The sequence below is a fragment of the Lactuca virosa genome, chromosome 3, assembly GCF_052849685.1.
Source record: "Lactuca virosa cultivar CGN04683 chromosome 3, Lactuca_virosa_CGN04683_v6, whole genome shotgun sequence".
Taxonomy (NCBI): Eukaryota; Viridiplantae; Streptophyta; class Magnoliopsida; order Asterales; family Asteraceae; genus Lactuca; species Lactuca virosa.
Genome location: NC_136428.1, coordinates 157,979,856 through 157,997,352, shown reverse-complemented (window position 1 = coordinate 157,997,352; position 17,497 = coordinate 157,979,856). Strand labels below are relative to the sequence as shown.

At 36.0% G+C, this 17,497-nt stretch overlaps 1 protein-coding gene across 2 annotated transcripts; it reads left to right on the top strand.

Moving 5' to 3' along the window:
* Positions 1–3,682: 3,682 nt before the first annotated feature.
* On the top strand, positions 3,683–9,567 carry LOC145166748 (calcium-dependent protein kinase 28-like). 2 transcript variants are annotated; one of them, XM_079085780.1, is made up of 12 exons: positions 3,683–4,437; positions 4,588–4,718; positions 4,810–4,851; positions 5,002–5,113; positions 5,230–5,308; positions 5,426–5,580; positions 6,687–6,813; positions 6,908–7,023; positions 7,243–7,350; positions 7,925–7,987; positions 8,801–8,974; positions 9,067–9,567. In XM_079085780.1, exons 1-12 carry the CDS (start codon positions 4,030–4,032, stop codon positions 9,181–9,183), a joined length of 1,632 nt encoding a protein of 543 aa, XP_078941906.1. In that variant the 5' UTR covers positions 3,683–4,029; the 3' UTR covers positions 9,184–9,567. The 2 variants fall into 2 exon arrangements, with proteins under 2 accessions (XP_078941906.1, XP_078941905.1); XM_079085779.1 differs by having other exon boundaries at positions 5,411–5,580.
* Positions 9,568–17,497: the final 7,930 nt, after the last annotated feature.

The window sequence follows — 17,497 nt, the reverse complement described above, 5'->3', positions numbered from 1 at the left end:
CCCATGGCACTGGATGTAAGACCATGTGGAGAGCCCATGGCTTTCCTATTAAAGACCATGGGGGTTGCCCATGGCACTTGGATGTAAGACCATGTGGAGAGCCTATGGCTTTCCTATTAAAGACCATGGGGGAGCCCATGACACATAGGTGTAAGACCATGGGGGGAGCCCACGGTATCCGTATATGTTTATATGCATGGTTATGTGATTGATATGGTTATCTGATTGATATGGTTTATGTAGCTTTTATAGCTAATGTTATGTGCTAGAGATAGCTTTTATAGCTAATGATATGTGGTAGAGATAGCTTGTATAGCTAATATGATATGTGATATGTGGTAGAGATAGCTTGTATAGCTAATGTGATACGTGTCATGTGGATTGTGTGTGGGGTATGCTCTGGGGGAACTCACTAAGCTTTGTGCTTACGGTTTACGGTTTTGGTTTCAGGTATCATTGATTTGGAAAAGAAGAGCTCGAATTGATCGCAGTGCACAAACCTATGAATTCCGCAATGAATGATTTTGGGATGAACTCTGATAAATGATTTACTTAACGATGATTTGAAATGTTTGAAATAAATGGTATCAATGTTTTAGCTAAATTAAAAACGAAATTTTTACCCTTGATTTTTGGGTCGTTACAAAATTGCAAATTCTCCTGCTTCAGATTTGTTTCTCATTAGATAAACCCAAACTCCCCAATTATGATCATGCATAATAGACAAAAAAAATAATGTTCTCCATTAAGAGTATGTTGTTTCTATCGACCCCAAATATCAATGTGTAATAAATCAAAACACTCCATGGATTTAGAAAAACTAATGGGAAAAGGTAACCTAGTTTGTTTTGCTCGAATGCAAGAATCACAAAATTGTTTACAATTACCTACGTTTAATTGTTGTATCTTCTTTAAAATTGTTTCAGATGCATGTCCCAATCTTCTGTGCCAAATCATTTGCTTACTCAAAACTGACATTGCCACCCTATCTCTTTTGAATGGTTCCAAATAGTATAATCCATCTCGTTCTTTACCGTCCCAATCAGATTCCTCGAACATAAGTCATGTATTAGACATGAATACGAAAAGAAAGTTATAGAACACTTTTGGTCACGAGTTAGCCGGCTTACTGATATCAAGTTACATTTAAAATTGGGAACATTTAAAACATCCTTTAGTCGAATCCATTAGGAAATTGGACATTTCGTACATGGTCAATCGGTAATGACTGGCCATTAGAAATAGTCAGAAGCCAATTCTCCGTTTTTAATTGGTTTTAACCAATGTTTGTGATGAGTGACGTGTTCACTGGCTCCCGAGTTGATGACCCAAGAATTTTGAGTTTTGTTCTTACCAGTCATGTATGATTTCAGAATATTTTTACCAGTCATGTTGGCTTTTAGTGTGTTTTCAAAAGGTTTGGCTGGCCGTATCATCTTCAGGAGGCTGTCATATTCCTATCTAGTGATCACCGATGAGCTTGTTTCCTCCATGACAGTCACAACATGTGCTTGAACTTTTTTCTTTATTGGTTGAGTTTTCACTGTGGTGGACTTTGTGTTCCACCATTCAAGATAACCAACCAATTCAAAACATACATCGATGATGTGCCCTGATTTCTGACAGTGAGAGCATCAACGGTCATCGGATTTTGATCCCTTTCCACAATCATCTCGTTTTGATTGAAATGTAGATTTTCCAGATTAGCGTGTGCCTCCTATTCCCGTGGTTTACAATTTCACTGTTTGAAGCAATTGAAAGAATCATCTAGAAGACAGCTAGGACGATTTTCAACAAATATTAATTACAATTTCAGTTTCGAAAGAAAAAATATTTACAAGAAAGGTTCCTGAACTTTTTTTTTCTCTCACCCATTAAACTTTTTTATTTACTTCTTCCAACATCCTTACTTTAAGTATTAATTTTCATTCATCTGAAATCCGTTTTGGACGTGTTCAAAAATGGGGAAAACCTATTTTATAAATTGGTTAACACTAATTTTTCAACACTTGGATAGATTACCTACTCGTAATAATCTGGTGACTAGGGGTATAGATCTCAATTATGTGTTATGCCCTTTATGTTCTGTTCAGATTGAAGATTGTGGGCATGTTATTGCGGAGTGTGATGTGGTAAAAGAAATACGAGGAAAAGTTCTTAAGTGGTTTGACCTGTCCTTTCCTTTGTTCACAAATGTCTCGGAGATCTTGGAGTGGATGGATTTCGGTTTCTTTGTTGAACAAAAGAAAGATTGAAGTAATTGTTATCACAATCATTTGGGTTATTTGGTCATAAAGAAATAGCGAAATCTTCAAGACGTACACCATGAAGAAGAGTCATATTTTTTAAAGTATAGTTATTCATTCTTTTAATTGGTTTGCAAGTAAAAGTAGCAAAAATAGTATTAACGATCTCAATGGTTACAAAATCCTCTTCTTTAAATTGATTTTCTTTTCTAGCTCCTTGACATTTCTTTTAATAAAATACAGCTGTTAAAAAAAGATACTGTAGTACCTAAAACACAACATAAAAATGAAAACGTAATATCAAACTATCATAATTCACTATTCATTAAGGAACTCTTTACATCGAATATTGCAACTCTAGTAACAAGAAGACGTTAAAAAAATACAAGATATTTATATTTAAAAAAAATATTTACTTGAATTTTGAAATGAACGTTGAAAATTGTAACAAAAAGAGTTTATTTTCTACTATGGATTACTCCTTGTCTCACTTCAATTTCCTTTTCAAGATGGTGAAAAACTGAAAATAGTTGAACAAACATAAAATATCCAGGTTGGCATCACATATCCATTTTCAGCAACATTTACCCATTTTTCTTCTGTTTCCCGAATTTTCTTGTACTTTTCGACGTTTCTTTAGTCGACTGTTTCTAAGAACCACAAAAACTAACATAGAATGACTTTAGGATCGTTCATTATCTTTGCAGAGACAATTATATATAATTTTCATATATCATTCACATTGACCTTTCTCAACGTTCTTATATGATCTAGACCATGATTTTTTCGACCCTAAAATTCAAAAGAAACAAAGTATTTTAACTTCAGTATCATTTACTCAACCTAATTTTCTCAAAAGAAAAGGTAAAACAAAAAACTTATTATAACAATTTTTAATCTAAAATAATCAAAAAGTTAGACACCAAACACCACCTAAATCCGCGTCCTCCTCTTTTCATGGGGAGAAGAGTAGTTCTTTTCTTTCTAAAAAACGCTTCTAGTAAATTACACGAATGGTCCCTATGGTTTGGGGTAGTTTGCATGTTTGGTCCTTAACTTATTTTTTTAATTCGGAAGGTTTCTATAGTTTGTTTTTATTGTGCGTTTGGTCCATGTCTTACCTAAAAAGACTATTTTGTTCTTAATTTTTTAATTTATTTAAATAAGGTGGGTAGGTAGGGTAAGCTAAGATGAGGTGGAAGTGGGGTTGTGTTGTGTTTATTTATATAAATTAAAAAATCAATGACAAAATAGTATTTTTAGGTAAGATATGAACCAAATGCAACAAAAACAAACAGTAGAGATCTTCCGAGTTAAAAAAATAAGTTAGGAACCAAACATGTAAATTACTCCAAACCATAGGGACCATTCGTGTAATTTACTCAAACGCTTCGTATGATATGAACGCAAGAAATGAGGATCAGTTTCTTTGGCCCCCAATCTCTTTGGAGGGCATCAAACGGTTTCTTTTCTTCATGCCACTCGAAAAAAGACACCAAAAGAAGAAGAAGAAGCTGTTAACATCAAAAACATCAATGAGGAGGGGGTCCTCATTCATCTTCTTCTTCTTCAACACAAAAAAGTCACCTTGACCACCGTCACCACCGCCCCCTCCTCCACCATATTTTATTATTATTCCACAATACCTGCATTTTCTTGATCCCTTCGTCTTCCTCATTCGTATTTATAACCAACCCATGACCCATTACGTTCTCAATTTCATAAACCGGTGAACAAAATTCAATTCCCACAAAAACCCTCGTCAAAGATTTGATTTTTAGTCATGGGTATCTGTTTTTCGACCACGAAGATCAGCGGCTCCGACAGCACTACCACCTCCCTTACCGACGCCGACGCCACCACCACCGGCGCTGAAAACCATCAACGGCATCTTATCTTAAAACAGGATGGAAATGTCAATTTGCCCAAAAGGAAAGAATCCAATAGGAATTCTCATAAAAAGCAGGATTTCAACAATAATAAAACTAAACCGAAAGGTAAGCAGACGCCAAAGCGTCAAAAGGGTTTGATTCCTTGTGGGAAAAGAACAGATTTTGGGTATCTTAAAGATTTTGATCGAAGGTATTCGACTGGTAAATTGTTGGGTCATGGTCAATTTGGGTATACATATGTTGCTGTTGATAAGGCAAATGGCGATCGTGTTGCTGTCAAGAAAATCGATAAAAACAAGGTAATTTCTTGCTGCTTTTTGTGTGGATTTAATCCAATTTTAGCTAATTTGCGTTTGATTTTGGGTGTTTTATCATATATTGATTTCAATTTTCATATGCTTGATTATGAAATTTCGTTGTCTTGAGATTAATTTGTGTTTTTTTAACAGATGGTTCTTCCAATTGCTGTTGAAGATGTTAGACGAGAAGTCAGAATCTTGCGTGCTTTAAGTGGTCATGAAAATGTGGTTCAATTTCATAATGCATTTGAAGATGATTCCTTTGTATATATTGTCATGGAGTAAGTTTTGTTTTAGTTCTTGGATTTTAATAACAATAAATCCTTAAAAAAAAGTTAAATAAATCTCGTAATTAACATTGAGACATTTCAGGTTATGTAAGGGTGGCGAATTGCTGGATCGGATCTTGTCAAAGTAAGAATTTCACCATTCTTCAAACAAAAATCCAAAATTCCATTTGTTTATCTTCTGATAGTATTTTTTTTTTTTTTTTTTTAACTTTGTAAAAGAAAAAATATTTTTCGTTACCTATTTATGACATTAATGTGATAAAAAAAATTACAGAAAAGAAGGTCGTTACACAGAGAAAGATGCAGCAATTGTTGTAAGACAAATGCTTAAAGTTGCAGCCGAATGCCATTTACATGGTTTGGTACATCGCGACATGAAACCCGAGGTTAGAATAAAATTACATATTTACCCATTGTCAATTTGTCATTCACTTAAATTAATACACGTGTCAAGTAAAACATTGTAGCTTTCACACAAAGAGTAACATTTTTTTTTTTGTAGAATTTTCTTTTTAAATCCCCAAAGGAGGATTCACGCTTGAAGGCAACGGATTTCGGTTTGTCGGATTTTATAAGACCCGGTGAGTATTATCATATCTATCATATCATATTGTAGTTCATATTTGTATTTATTTTTATTAATTAATGAGAGTTTTCAATAAAATATTTATGATTAAATATAGGAAGAAAGTTTACAGATATTGTTGGTAGTGCATACTATGTTGCTCCGGAAGTATTAAAGCGTAGATCGGGGCCGGAATCCGATGTTTGGAGCATCGGTGTCATCACATACATTTTATTATGTGGGCGTCGACCCTTTTGGGATAGAACTGAGGATGGAATTTTTAAAGAGGTATTTTTTTTTTTTCATGTGATTTGTAAATTGTTTGTATATTAGGGTTGTGGTCTGTTTTGTTGGATGAAATGGAATGGAAATTCGGTCAAGGGAATTGAATAAGCAAGGTAATGGAATGAATCATTAGTTTCCGTTGATGATGTTTTGTAGACTATAGGAAAATAATGGGTTTTTTTATATTTATATATGAATACAAGGTATAATACTAAGACTATTATATATGTTATATGTTATATGTTAATTAATTATAAGTATATAGTAATTTATTGTTTATGAAATTACTAAAGTAAACATAATAAAAACTCATTAGAACACAAGTTGTGGCTAGACCATTTGTCTAACAAGGAGGTTTTGAGTTCTATCCCAGACATATATTAACAAGCTGTTTTTAAAAAAAAAACCTCATTAGAACCCAAATAAGATTATAGTAAAAGGATATTTCTAGTAGTCTTTAGGAAACAAAATTATAATTCAACTAAAATCGTTAAATCCTTAAAATTTCAATTGAAAGTTTTATAAATGAAAATAGGTTATATCACAATTCTTCATTCCATTTCCCTTAAAAAAAACAGTGGTTAAAAGAATGAACATTATTAAACGTTTTCTTTGATTCCATTGAAATATACGATTCCATAATTTCCATTCCATCACACAAGACATTACCTTTGTCCTTTACCATGGCTTCTACAAAAGTTCTTCTTTTCAAAGCCCAATTGGGCCCGATTCTACTTAGTAGTTACTACCTAATGTTCATTTCCCAAGGCCCGATACATTGGCCCATTACTTAAAATTGTTTTATCGAGTAAATTAAACATTTGGTCGCTATGATTTACTTAGTCCAAAACTTGAAATTGTCTCAATATCGTCCTTAAGTTTGCACATAATTGCGGACATGCTCGCATACTTTACACAAAATGCAAGTTCAATCCAAAATTTGACGTCATTTTATATAAAACGTAAAGACTACATTGGAACAATTACAAAATTTGTCTGAACTTGCGATTTATAATATACTCGTCTATTTCATGTAATATAAATGCAATATTCAGATTTTTGTATACTATTTATTTACATAATCCACCTTCTCATATAAAAATCCACAGGTATTAAGAAACAAGCCTGATTTCCGTCGCAAACCATGGCCAACTATTAGCGACAGTGGTAAAGATTTTGTAAGGAAATTACTCATGAAAAATCCTCGTGCAAGACTCACCGCTGCACAAGCACTATGTATATTTTTATTTTTAAAATATTTTATATAATCTTTTAACATATTTTATATAAACTTTTTCAAAATTATTTAATAATTTATAAATTTATGCAGCTCACCCATGGGTTCGAGAAGATGGAAATGCGTCCGTGATTCCTCTTGACATTTATGTTTTAAACAACATGCGACAGTTTGTGAGATACAGTCGCCTAAAACAATTTGCTCTACGGGTAAAATTTTGTTTTTTGCATATTAAGTGGTAAATAGGGAAAAATACATAAAAACCATTAAACTTGGATACAATTTTCTATTGTAAAACTCGGGTGTCTTTTGTTGACAAAACTGAATATAGTTATTAAACTACAAAAATGTCCAAAGTATAGTCGTTTATTTTTTTTTGTAATTTGCATTGGTAAATAATAAAATAATAAGTTTTTGTGACACTTTAGGCATTGGCTAGCATGCTCGATGAAGAAGAAATATCTTTCCTTAAAGATCAGTTTCATGCAATTGATGTAGACAAAAACGGTACCATTAGTCTCGAGGAAATGAGACAGGTGTGTTTTTCTGAATCTTTTTACCGAAGATCTGTTATATTTGTTCATTTTCAATTCTAAATTTTAAAGTATAATTAAAAAAATACATAATATAATGTCACATTTAACAAATCCACCATCTTTTTGACCAATTGTACAAAATAACTTATACCAAATTTCGCAATTGGTCTGTTGTGAAATTCTAAAAAATTGGGAAATTACTTTTTACTGAAAAAAGGCACAATAAGGATTTCCTTTTTCTATTGTGAAATTCCAAAAGTTTGCAAAATCATTCAATATGTCGCAAATTTTTAACAATTTCGTTGAAACAATTGCAAAATACTTTTTTTTTTAAAAAAAATTCAAGGGTTTTTTTTTTTTTTTTTTTTTTTTTTTTTTGTGGTGTGCACCATTCATATTGCAATTTCACAATTCGCAACTGATAAATTAGGAAATGGTGGTAGTTTTGTGTTTTTTTGGTTAAAAAGGTGGTGAAATTGTTAAAATGCAAATCACATGGTGCTCTTTTTTTTATGATTGTATCAATTTTATTCAAATCATATTTTTATTAAATTATATCGGTTTTTCGAGGTAGGCTCTTGCTAAGGATGTTCCATGGAAGATGAAAGATTCTCGTGTTCAGGAGATATTGCAAGCGGTGAGTCACCAATTTTTAATCTTTTAATCTTTTCTTTTTCATTTTCTTTTATTAAAGCAAATTACATAAAATGCACTGTATTTTAACTATTTTTGTGGTTTAACCACTATATTTAAGTTTCATTAATAAAATCACCCAAGTTTTACAATTTTTTTCTATGTTGAACACTTTGACCTAGCTATAACATGTTAAAGTGGTCACAATCTAAAACATTGTCAAAGTTAAGTGACTTTAGTGAAAATTTTGACACTAAAGTTAGACAAAATTTTCTATTATAACCACTATAAAAGGTTGCCATAGAAAAAATTGTTTAAACTTGGGTTGTTTTTATTTATGAAACTGTGGTTAAACCATTGAAGTATCAATTTTGTCATTGTTTTTAAGATAGGAAATTACACGAATGGTCCCTATGGTTTGGGATAATTTACACGTTTGGTCCCTAACTTATTTTTTTAACTCCGAAGGTCTCTACTGTTTGTTTTTGTTGCGCGTTTGGTCTCTGTCTTACCTAAAAAGACTATTTTGCCCTTGATTTTTTAATTTATTTAATAAACACACTCCAACCCCAACCCCACTTCCACATCACCTTACCTTACCTTACCTTATTTAAATAAATTAAAAAATCAAGGGCAAAAACGTCTTTTTAGGTAAGACAGAGACCAAACACGCAACAAAAACAAACTGTAGGAACCTTCCAAGTTAAAAAAATAAGATAGGGACCAAACGTGCAAATTACCCCAAACCATAGGGACCATTCGTGTAATTTACTCTTTTTAAGATCATTGTATAATCAATTATGTGGGTGTGACACAGATCGACACTAACACAGATGGGCTTGTGGATTTCATGGAGTTTGTAGCTGCTACTCTTCATGTTCATCAATTAGAGGAACATAACAATGAAAAATGGCAACGATTATCAAAAGCTGCTTTTGAAAAATTCGATGTAGATAGAGATGGATTTATAACTCCCGAAGAACTCAAAATGGTGAACTTTTTTTTTTTTTTTGTTACTTTAACTCGATTAATCAAAGGGCAAAATACTTATTGATTGATGTTTATTGGGGTTTTCATTTTCAGCATACGGGGCTAAGAGGGTCTATATATCCAGTTTTAGAGGAAGCTGACATTGACAAAGATGGCAAAATTAGTCTGCACGAATTCCGTAGGCTGCTAAGAACAGCAAGCATTAGTTGAAGAATTATCACAAGCACAATTGTACATAAAATGGTCCTACTAAAAAGTGCAACATAAAAAGAAAAAATGACACCTTTATAAAGAATGGTGTTACCTTTTTGGGTATGGTGGGCTCCACGGAATTGAATTAATAAGTTTTGGAGAGTGAGGAGGAACGATTGAGTGGCATCATAGGTTTGTGATAGAAAGAAATATTATTGGTGGTGTTGGTGTAAATTGTTTTCTAGAGTGGTTACATGGGTTTTGTTAGATTGGTTTGATGATTTGATGGGAGTGATGATATGTAAATAGGTCTATATATATTGCAATGAGAAGCACTTGAGTTGGTGGATTTACATGTGTCTCTCTTTAATCATATTATGGGTTCATTGCTAACCTTTGTTTCTTCTTGTTAATAGAAAAGGGTATGTAATTTTTTTACAAGATCAATAGGGAAAATGAATTTCGGGAATAACAAAAGTATTACAATTATATAAAAAATAACAAAACTTTTCTTTGACCGCATATTATAAACAAAATATAGACTTTTTACACATATGACCATTAAATTTTATATTTTGTTCCAAAAAAATATTATCGATGTTACTGGGTTACCTGCCACATGGCAAGCCACGTGGAACATGACATGGATTTTATTATTGACGATGTATATTTTATTATAAAGTATTTTTGTACACAAAGTAAAAGAATTCTACAAAAATATAAAATATATCTTTATACACGTATTACCAACATACAATAGTCTTTGTATACGTATGACCATTGAAGTATATACTTTTTGTTTAAAAAATACCATTGGTGTTATCGGAAATAATAGGTTACCAACCACGTGGATATTACTATTGACGATATACATATTTTACCATTAAACTTTTCTTCACACAAGTTATCATTAAATGTTATTTTGTATACATTTTGCAATTAATTTTACATAATTTGCTCAAAAAATAAGTATCTTTTATATATATATATATATATATATATATATATATATATATATATATATATATATATATATATATATATATATATATATATAACATATGTTCATTTATAAACATGGGATGTTCATAGATAAACATGTTCATCTATGTAGTTAGGACATTTTCATTTGGTTTTGTGGTTATGTGATATATATATATATATATATATATATATATATATATATATATATATATATATATATATATATATATATATATATATATATATATATATATAATAATAATAATAATATTTTTTAAGACGTTCAAGTCTCTAAGCTTAAAGTACAAGCACTTATGAATAAAATGATATTAAATTTGATATTATACAAAATACCTAACACTAATTACAATTACTTAATGCATAAGTACCTTCTCTCTAGCTTTTTACTCGACCATTTTAATCATCCATGACCGAGTCTATGTTAAATCCTGAGATATGAGTCTATGTTAAATCCTAAGATCTGTGCAAATATATCTCGATCCGTTGTTCTGCATCGACATAAACAACCCACATCTGAGTACTGCTCCACCGCCTACCCCCACCCCCTTTCTCTCAAATAAGCCCTAACAACACTCATCTTTCACCACCACTCCTCCCTTCTGTCATCTACATATATCTCTCATTTGTTCATCTGAATTCAAATTTTGAATACAAACTCTCTCTCTAAAACCAATTTTTCTCCCCCTCTCCAGAAAAACCGTAGACGTTGGGATCTTCTTCTTTGTGGTCGGTCGCTGCCAACGTTCGAGCAAAAAAGGTAAATATTTTGTTTATGTTCTTCATCTTAAGACACGTTAGTGTCAGTGTTTCTTCTTTATTCCATTGGTTGGTTAAACCCCTAATAAGTCTGCCCTATTTCTTCCTATGTTTTTTCTATCTATTGCACAATCGAGAAAGGATGCAATCATAGATACATACACATACCTTCTTTCTATTGTCTATACGCACACACATACACCAGTCACTCTCTATCTTTCCTGATTTTGGTTTTTCATTTCTTTGACTTTATATCTTTCTTATTTTCTTTATGACTTCAATTGCATGTATGATTGGGACTTTCTGAAATCTATGGTTTATATAGGCTCGATTTAGTGGTCGCAACCTACCAACACCTTCTTCGCCATCAGCCACTAGGGGTATCCTCGAAACCATAATTTTTGTATATTTTTTTCGATTTAAAGGTTTGGATTTTGTTGTTAATTTTTCTTTTTGGTTTACAGGTTCGTCTTTCTGATGAATATTTTGTGGCTTTATATGCATTGATAGTTTCATTGAAGTGGGTTGGCTAAAGTGTTCGACTTCAATAATTTTTCAATAATCAAAGATGCAAACAATGAAGTTAATGAGCTTAATTGTGTTTTCATGCTACAAACATTCTTCACAAACCTCTTCTTCGTTCCAGTGTTTATAATAAGTGTGTTTTGTCTATTTTCAGGGCTTTACATGAATCTGATGTTCTACAAACACCCCTGCTAATCTAGCTCGGCTCAAAAGAGGTAAAAACCTCAATTTCCCTTTCTATATCTCTTTATCTGTGTCTATGTTTGCAAAAACATAACGAAACCTCTTGGATTTCAGATTTCATGGATAGAGCATTGGCTTGCTTGTTTTCCCATGTGCTTTGTTGATCTAAAATGGCCTCCTGTTTAATGTGCTTATGATTTTCAACTTTTGCTTCACCATGTACTCTGATGATGCTTTGGTTATAAACATTAGCATAATTAGAGCTCATAGCAATTGCAACTTGGTTGTCCTTATATTAGCAATTTAAAAACTATGTGTCTTCTACTTTGCCATTTAATTATGGTGGCAAATTTTATAAACTATATTATGGTTTGTGTTATTCATCGCTTTGTCTTTGCCTAGGTGGTAGATTTGTTATCTAAGGTCCACGAATCACTCTAGAAAAAGATAACCCTTATTTCTCTTTGTCTATTCCTTTTTATCATATACAAATAAAAAATGCGAAAAAAATAAATTTTGGAGGATGTTCCCCATTGTTCATGCCTTTAACATTATGTCACCAATAGTTATAACCTTTACCTGCAATTCTTATTTTTATTGCTAGAGGCAAAGTCACAAGGCCTTACAACATTTAAGGAGGAATGGCACAGAGGTGAAACCAAATGTCCAACTTTATTTCAAGATAATTGCATGTAACGCCCCATTCCTGGTACGCATTTAATTTATTAAAATATTCATTTTGTAAGAGCTACTCGACGAGTTGGTATCCCTAACTCGTCGAGTAGATGCCAGCTTGGTCGCGGGATTTAAATGGTCTACTCGACGAGTCAGAGCCTGGACTCGGCGAGTAGGTCCATCAGGAGGAAACCCTAATCTTCAGGGTTTGCACCCTATTTAAGCATCATATCTGGCCTCCACCCCAACCTCCATTACCTCCAAACCCTATTATCAAAACCCTAATCCACCTTGAGTGATTTGGAGCTAGTTCTTGCCATTTTTGAGGGTTGTTGTGCATTTTGAAGCTTGTCGAAGGAGAAGAAGAAAGAAGGATCAAAGGGGAAGAAGTAGATCCAGGAGCTACACTTCATTCACTACATTTTCTGGTAATCAAGTTTCCAACCTGATCATTCTTCTCTTAGATCTAATTGTTCCCATTTTATGAAGGTTTTGGTTCTAGAACCTTGGTCATTGGGGTTGGGATATCCCAAGTGGCTTATATCTCAGATCTTGGATCTAGGAAGGGTTCCATGGCATAAAGGTGCAAACTTTATGACCATGGAAGCCCCATGCAAGCTTATAAGCAAGTTCATGGCCTTTTTAGCCCTAAAAGACCATCCATAGAAGGAAAGATCGGAACTTTATGTCTCCATCATATGTTAAAACCCTAGATCTAGGTTTGTATGAGTGGATTTGAGATTCTAAGGCTTTTTGGACATGATCCATGTCGTAAAGGAATTAGGGTTTTGTCTAAACCCTTTAAGAAGAGTTATGAACGGGTAAAGTTGGAAACTTTACCCTTAGAATGGCCTTTCTAGTGAGCAAACGAACTAAGGAACATAGATCTGAATGGTAGGAGCTTAATCCTTTGAGATGGCTCAATCAGACAGGGGAACTCGCCGAGTCCAGGGAAGGACTCGACGAGTCCAAGCGGGTTGTCCCGATTGTTATGACAGCAAGAACTCGACGAGTCTGTTAAGGGACTCGACGAGTTGACTCAGTTGACCACGGGTTAAGCATTTAGGGACTCGCCGAGTTGGGAGATAACTCGACGAGTTGGGTTGACTGGGAGTTGACCTTGACTTTGACTTTGACTTTGACCAGGGGTAAAATGGTCATTTTACCCTAAGAGAGGATTAGCATATTCTAATTAAGTGTTATTATGGAATTAATAGTCGGAGAGTCACCGGAGCAACAGACATGGATTCCTCGCTCGAGTTTTCAGCAGTCAGTCTTGCGAGGTGAGTTTCCTTCAGTAGGAACGGGTCTACGGCACCAAGGCAGCCCGTATAAGTGATATGTAGTAGCTTAGAGTGGGCGGGGCCCGATGCTTATATATAGTAGCTAAGTGTGGGCGGGGCCCGAAGCTCATAGTAGTTTAGAGTGGGCGGGGCCTGATGCTTACATTATTAGTTGAGTATAGATATGTGATTGATTGGTAGATGTACTTGTTGTCTGTGTGATACTCGTATGCGTGTTAGTAGTGGAATGTAGGCAGGGCCCGAATCTCCTAGACAGCGGAGTGTGGGCGGGGCCCGAATCTCCTAGACAGCGGAGTGTGGGAGGGGCCCGAATCTCCATGAGAGTGGGCGGGGCCCGTATCTCTTAGTTGCATGTGATTTGTATGGTATGTGGTAGTTTGGGGAACTCACTAAGCTTCATGCTTACAGTTTTCAGTTTTGGTTTCAAGTACTTCCACTAGCAAGGGGAAGGGCTCGGGATGATCGCATGGCACACACCACAGTTACAGCCTAGGATGTTTAGACTCTGATATTTTCATATGATTTGATACAGTATTTAGACACCATGTTTTTGAGATACATGATTATGGTTTTCTTTATGATGATGGATGATGTATGGATTTATTATAAATGATTTAAAAATGAAATTTTTGGCCTAGATCTTTGGGATGTTTCAAGTTGGTATCAGAGCCTTGGTTTGAGGGATTCAGGCATGCTCTTGGGTGTGTATGAACTCAAACTAAGGAATTGGTATGAAAGTTTTCAAAGAAAATCATTTTTATAAAAAGAACTTTGAGAAAAAGAAAAGAATTTTGAAAAGAGAAAAGAATTTTGAAAAAGAGAAAAGAGTGGGGTGCATGCAATCAGCCGAGCTCAAGTAAGTATTCCCAAATTACCCAAACAAGTTTATGTTGTGTTATGATTATCAGCTTTATGAGAACAACATGGTAGATTAGGACTAATGATCTAGGAAGGATGCCTTATGTGCCTATTATATGTGTATCAGCTTTATGAGAATTGCATGCTAGATTAGGACTAAGGATCTAGGAAGGATGCCTTATGTGCCTGTTATATGTATCTCAGCTTATGAACTGCATGCTAGTACAGATTAGTCAGGGATAGCCTGAAAGAGATATGCTTGATTATGTTTACTCGATGCTCGAATGCTGCTTGCTTTGTGCTTTTAGGAGTCTTGGTTATCTTTTACTGACTAGTAAATGAATATGTTACGTTACATATTGCGAGGATTAAATAATTTCAGAAGGTTAGGTCTAGATCTATTGCGCAGCTCTTGTTTGAGTCCAACCATTGTAGGGTAGGATCTCTCATTCGAAGAATTATCTAGTCTTAGTAATATGTAATAATATTCACGAACTAGTTAGGGGGAGGTAGCAGGGACTTCTTATGCAGCTGATAGCGGAGAGTGGGTTGGTGATTACCCTAGGGAAAGCCTAGGAAGAGTTTAGTATGAGATCAGCAGTAGTAGTATTGGAAGGGACTTGGTGGAGTCGAGGCAGTTCTTAAGGAAAGTACGGATAGATGTGGAAGGCAGTATGGGCCCGTACTACTGAAAGCAGAGGATCCGTACTCAAATCAGGAAAGGCTGAGATGAATCCAGGGAACTATAGTATGTTAGATCCCTCGAGATTTGATGAGTATACTGATGTTTGTTATGGTGTATATTCAGTATGGTGGTTCTACGACCTACGTCGGCGGGCACTTCAGGTGAGGGATCGGGCTCGGGCTCTGGATCCGAGCAGATGGATGAGAAGACGAGGAAGTTTCTTTCGTCTGAGTTTACACGCATCATTCTAGATCAGACTCTTGTGAAGGGCCAGCAGGGCCGAGACCACTGTGGCAAGTGTGGTAGGGGGAATGAGGGGCCGTGTAGGGCGGGTAGTTCGGGTTGCTTCAAGTGCGGCCGAACTGGACATGTCAGCAAGGATTGTACTGCTACTACCACCACCACTACAACATCTGATCTGATTTGCTTTCATTGCAGTCAGAGGGGACACAAGAAGTCCCAGTGTCCAAGTCTAGCATCAGCAAGACAGGTGGTGGCACCCGCTCCTACCACTTTGAGGATTACAGACGGCCGTCAGGGCCGGGCAGAGGCGCCGGCGGCGCAGAGCAGAGCCTTCCAGTTGACAACAGAGGAGGCACGTGCAGCCCCTGATGTGGTTACGGGTATGTATCTTCTCCATTATCTCTTTATTATTTCTGATTATTACTCATGTTTGTATGTTTGTGTATAGGATCGTTCTTAGTGAATGACATATTAACTATGGTATTGTTTGACTCGGGGGCTACCCGATCTTTTGTGTCGCCCGCATTTAGTAAGCGATTTAGTAGAGCTCCGAGGGAGCTGGATTGCCCGCTTGATGTAGAGATAGCCAACGATAGGACCGTCAGGGTTGCGAGGGTTCATAGAGGATGTACACTACGATTATTCGATCAGCCATTTTCAGTGGATTTGGTTCCTATTCCCCTGCGTGGGAATAAGGTCATAGTGGGTATGGATTGGTTGAGCTCCAATGGGGCAATGATTGATTGTGAGCAACAGCTAGTGAGGGTTCGTACTCCTAGTGGGGGAGAGCTAGTGATTCAGGGCAAGAGGCCAAAACGCAGACCGATCTTATGTTCAGCAGCGAGGGCGAGGCGCCACCTCTAGCAGGGTCGTGCAGGATACGTCGCCTATATCATGGATACCCGGGATAAGGGTAAGGCGACCATTAATGATGTACCGGTAGTGCGAGAGTAACCGGACGTATTCCCAGAGGATTTACCTGGGGTACCTCCGGAGAGACAGGTTGAGTTTAGGATTGACCTGGTTCCTGGTGCGGCTCCGATAGCCAAGGCACCATATCGGTTGGCTCCTCCCAAAATGCAGGAGTTGTCTACGCAGCTGCAAGAGATGTTAGAGAAGGGTTTCATCAGGCCAAGAAATTCACCATGGGGAGCCCCGATCCTGTTTGTGAAGAAGAAGGACGGGTCATATCGCATGTGTATTGATTACCGGGAGCTGAACAAGGTAACGGTGAAGAACCGTTACCCACTTCCGAGGATAGATGATCTGTTTGATCAGCTTCAGGGTGCATCTTGGTTCTCCAAGATTGAACTACGGTCAGGGTATCACCATATGCGAGTCAGGGATGATGATGTGTAGAAGACATCTTTTAGGACTCGATATGGTCATTATGAGTTTGTGGTGATGCCGTTTGGGCTCACCAATGCTCCAGCTGCGTTCATGGACCTCATGAACCGCGTGTGCAGACTGATGCTGGATCGGTCTGTAATATTCTTCATTGCTGACATCTTGGTTTACTCCAAGTCTCAGGAGTAGCATGAGGAGCACCTGAGGGAGGTGCAAGAGACCTTGAGGAGGGAGAGACTGTATGCGAAGTTCTCCAAGTGTGAGTTCTGGTTGCGCAAGTTGCAATTCCTTGGGCATCTTGTCAACCAGAAGGGTATTTTGGTCGATCCGTCCAAGATAGAGGTCGTGATGCAGTGGGAGATTCTGAGGTCTCCAACCGAGATTCGGAGTTTCCTGGTTCTGGCAGGGTATTATAGTAGATTTATTCAGGACTTCTCCAAGATTGCAGTTCCATTGACCCGACTGATCAAGAAGTCGGTAGTTTTTCGTTGGGGACCTGAGCAGCAGGTAGCCTTCGAGACGCTCAGGTAGCGATTGTGCGAGGCAGTTCTTAAGGAAAGTACAGATAAATGTGGAAGGCAGTATGGGCCCGTACTACTGAAAGCAGAGGATCCGTACTCAAATCAGGAAAGACTGAGATGAATCCAGGGAACTGTAGTATGTTAGATCCCTCGAGATTTGATGAGTATACTGATGTTTGTTATGGTGTATATTCAGTATGGTGGTTCTACGAACTAGGTCGGCGGGCACT

What these genes read in the sequence shown, in the direction of transcription:
- LOC145166748 (XM_079085779.1), top strand. Translation starts at nt 4,030, where the DNA reads ATGGGTATCTGTTTTTCGACCACGAAGATCAGCGGCTCCGACAGCACT. An exon ending in AGAAAATCGATAAAAACAAG is followed by an intron (nt 4,438 to 4,587) that starts GTAATTTCTTGC and finishes TTTTTTTAACAG; the next exon opens with ATGGTTCTTCCAATTGCTGT. An exon ending in AGGATGGAATTTTTAAAGAG is followed by an intron (nt 5,581 to 6,686) that starts GTATTTTTTTTT and finishes AAAAATCCACAG; the next exon opens with GTATTAAGAAACAAGCCTGA.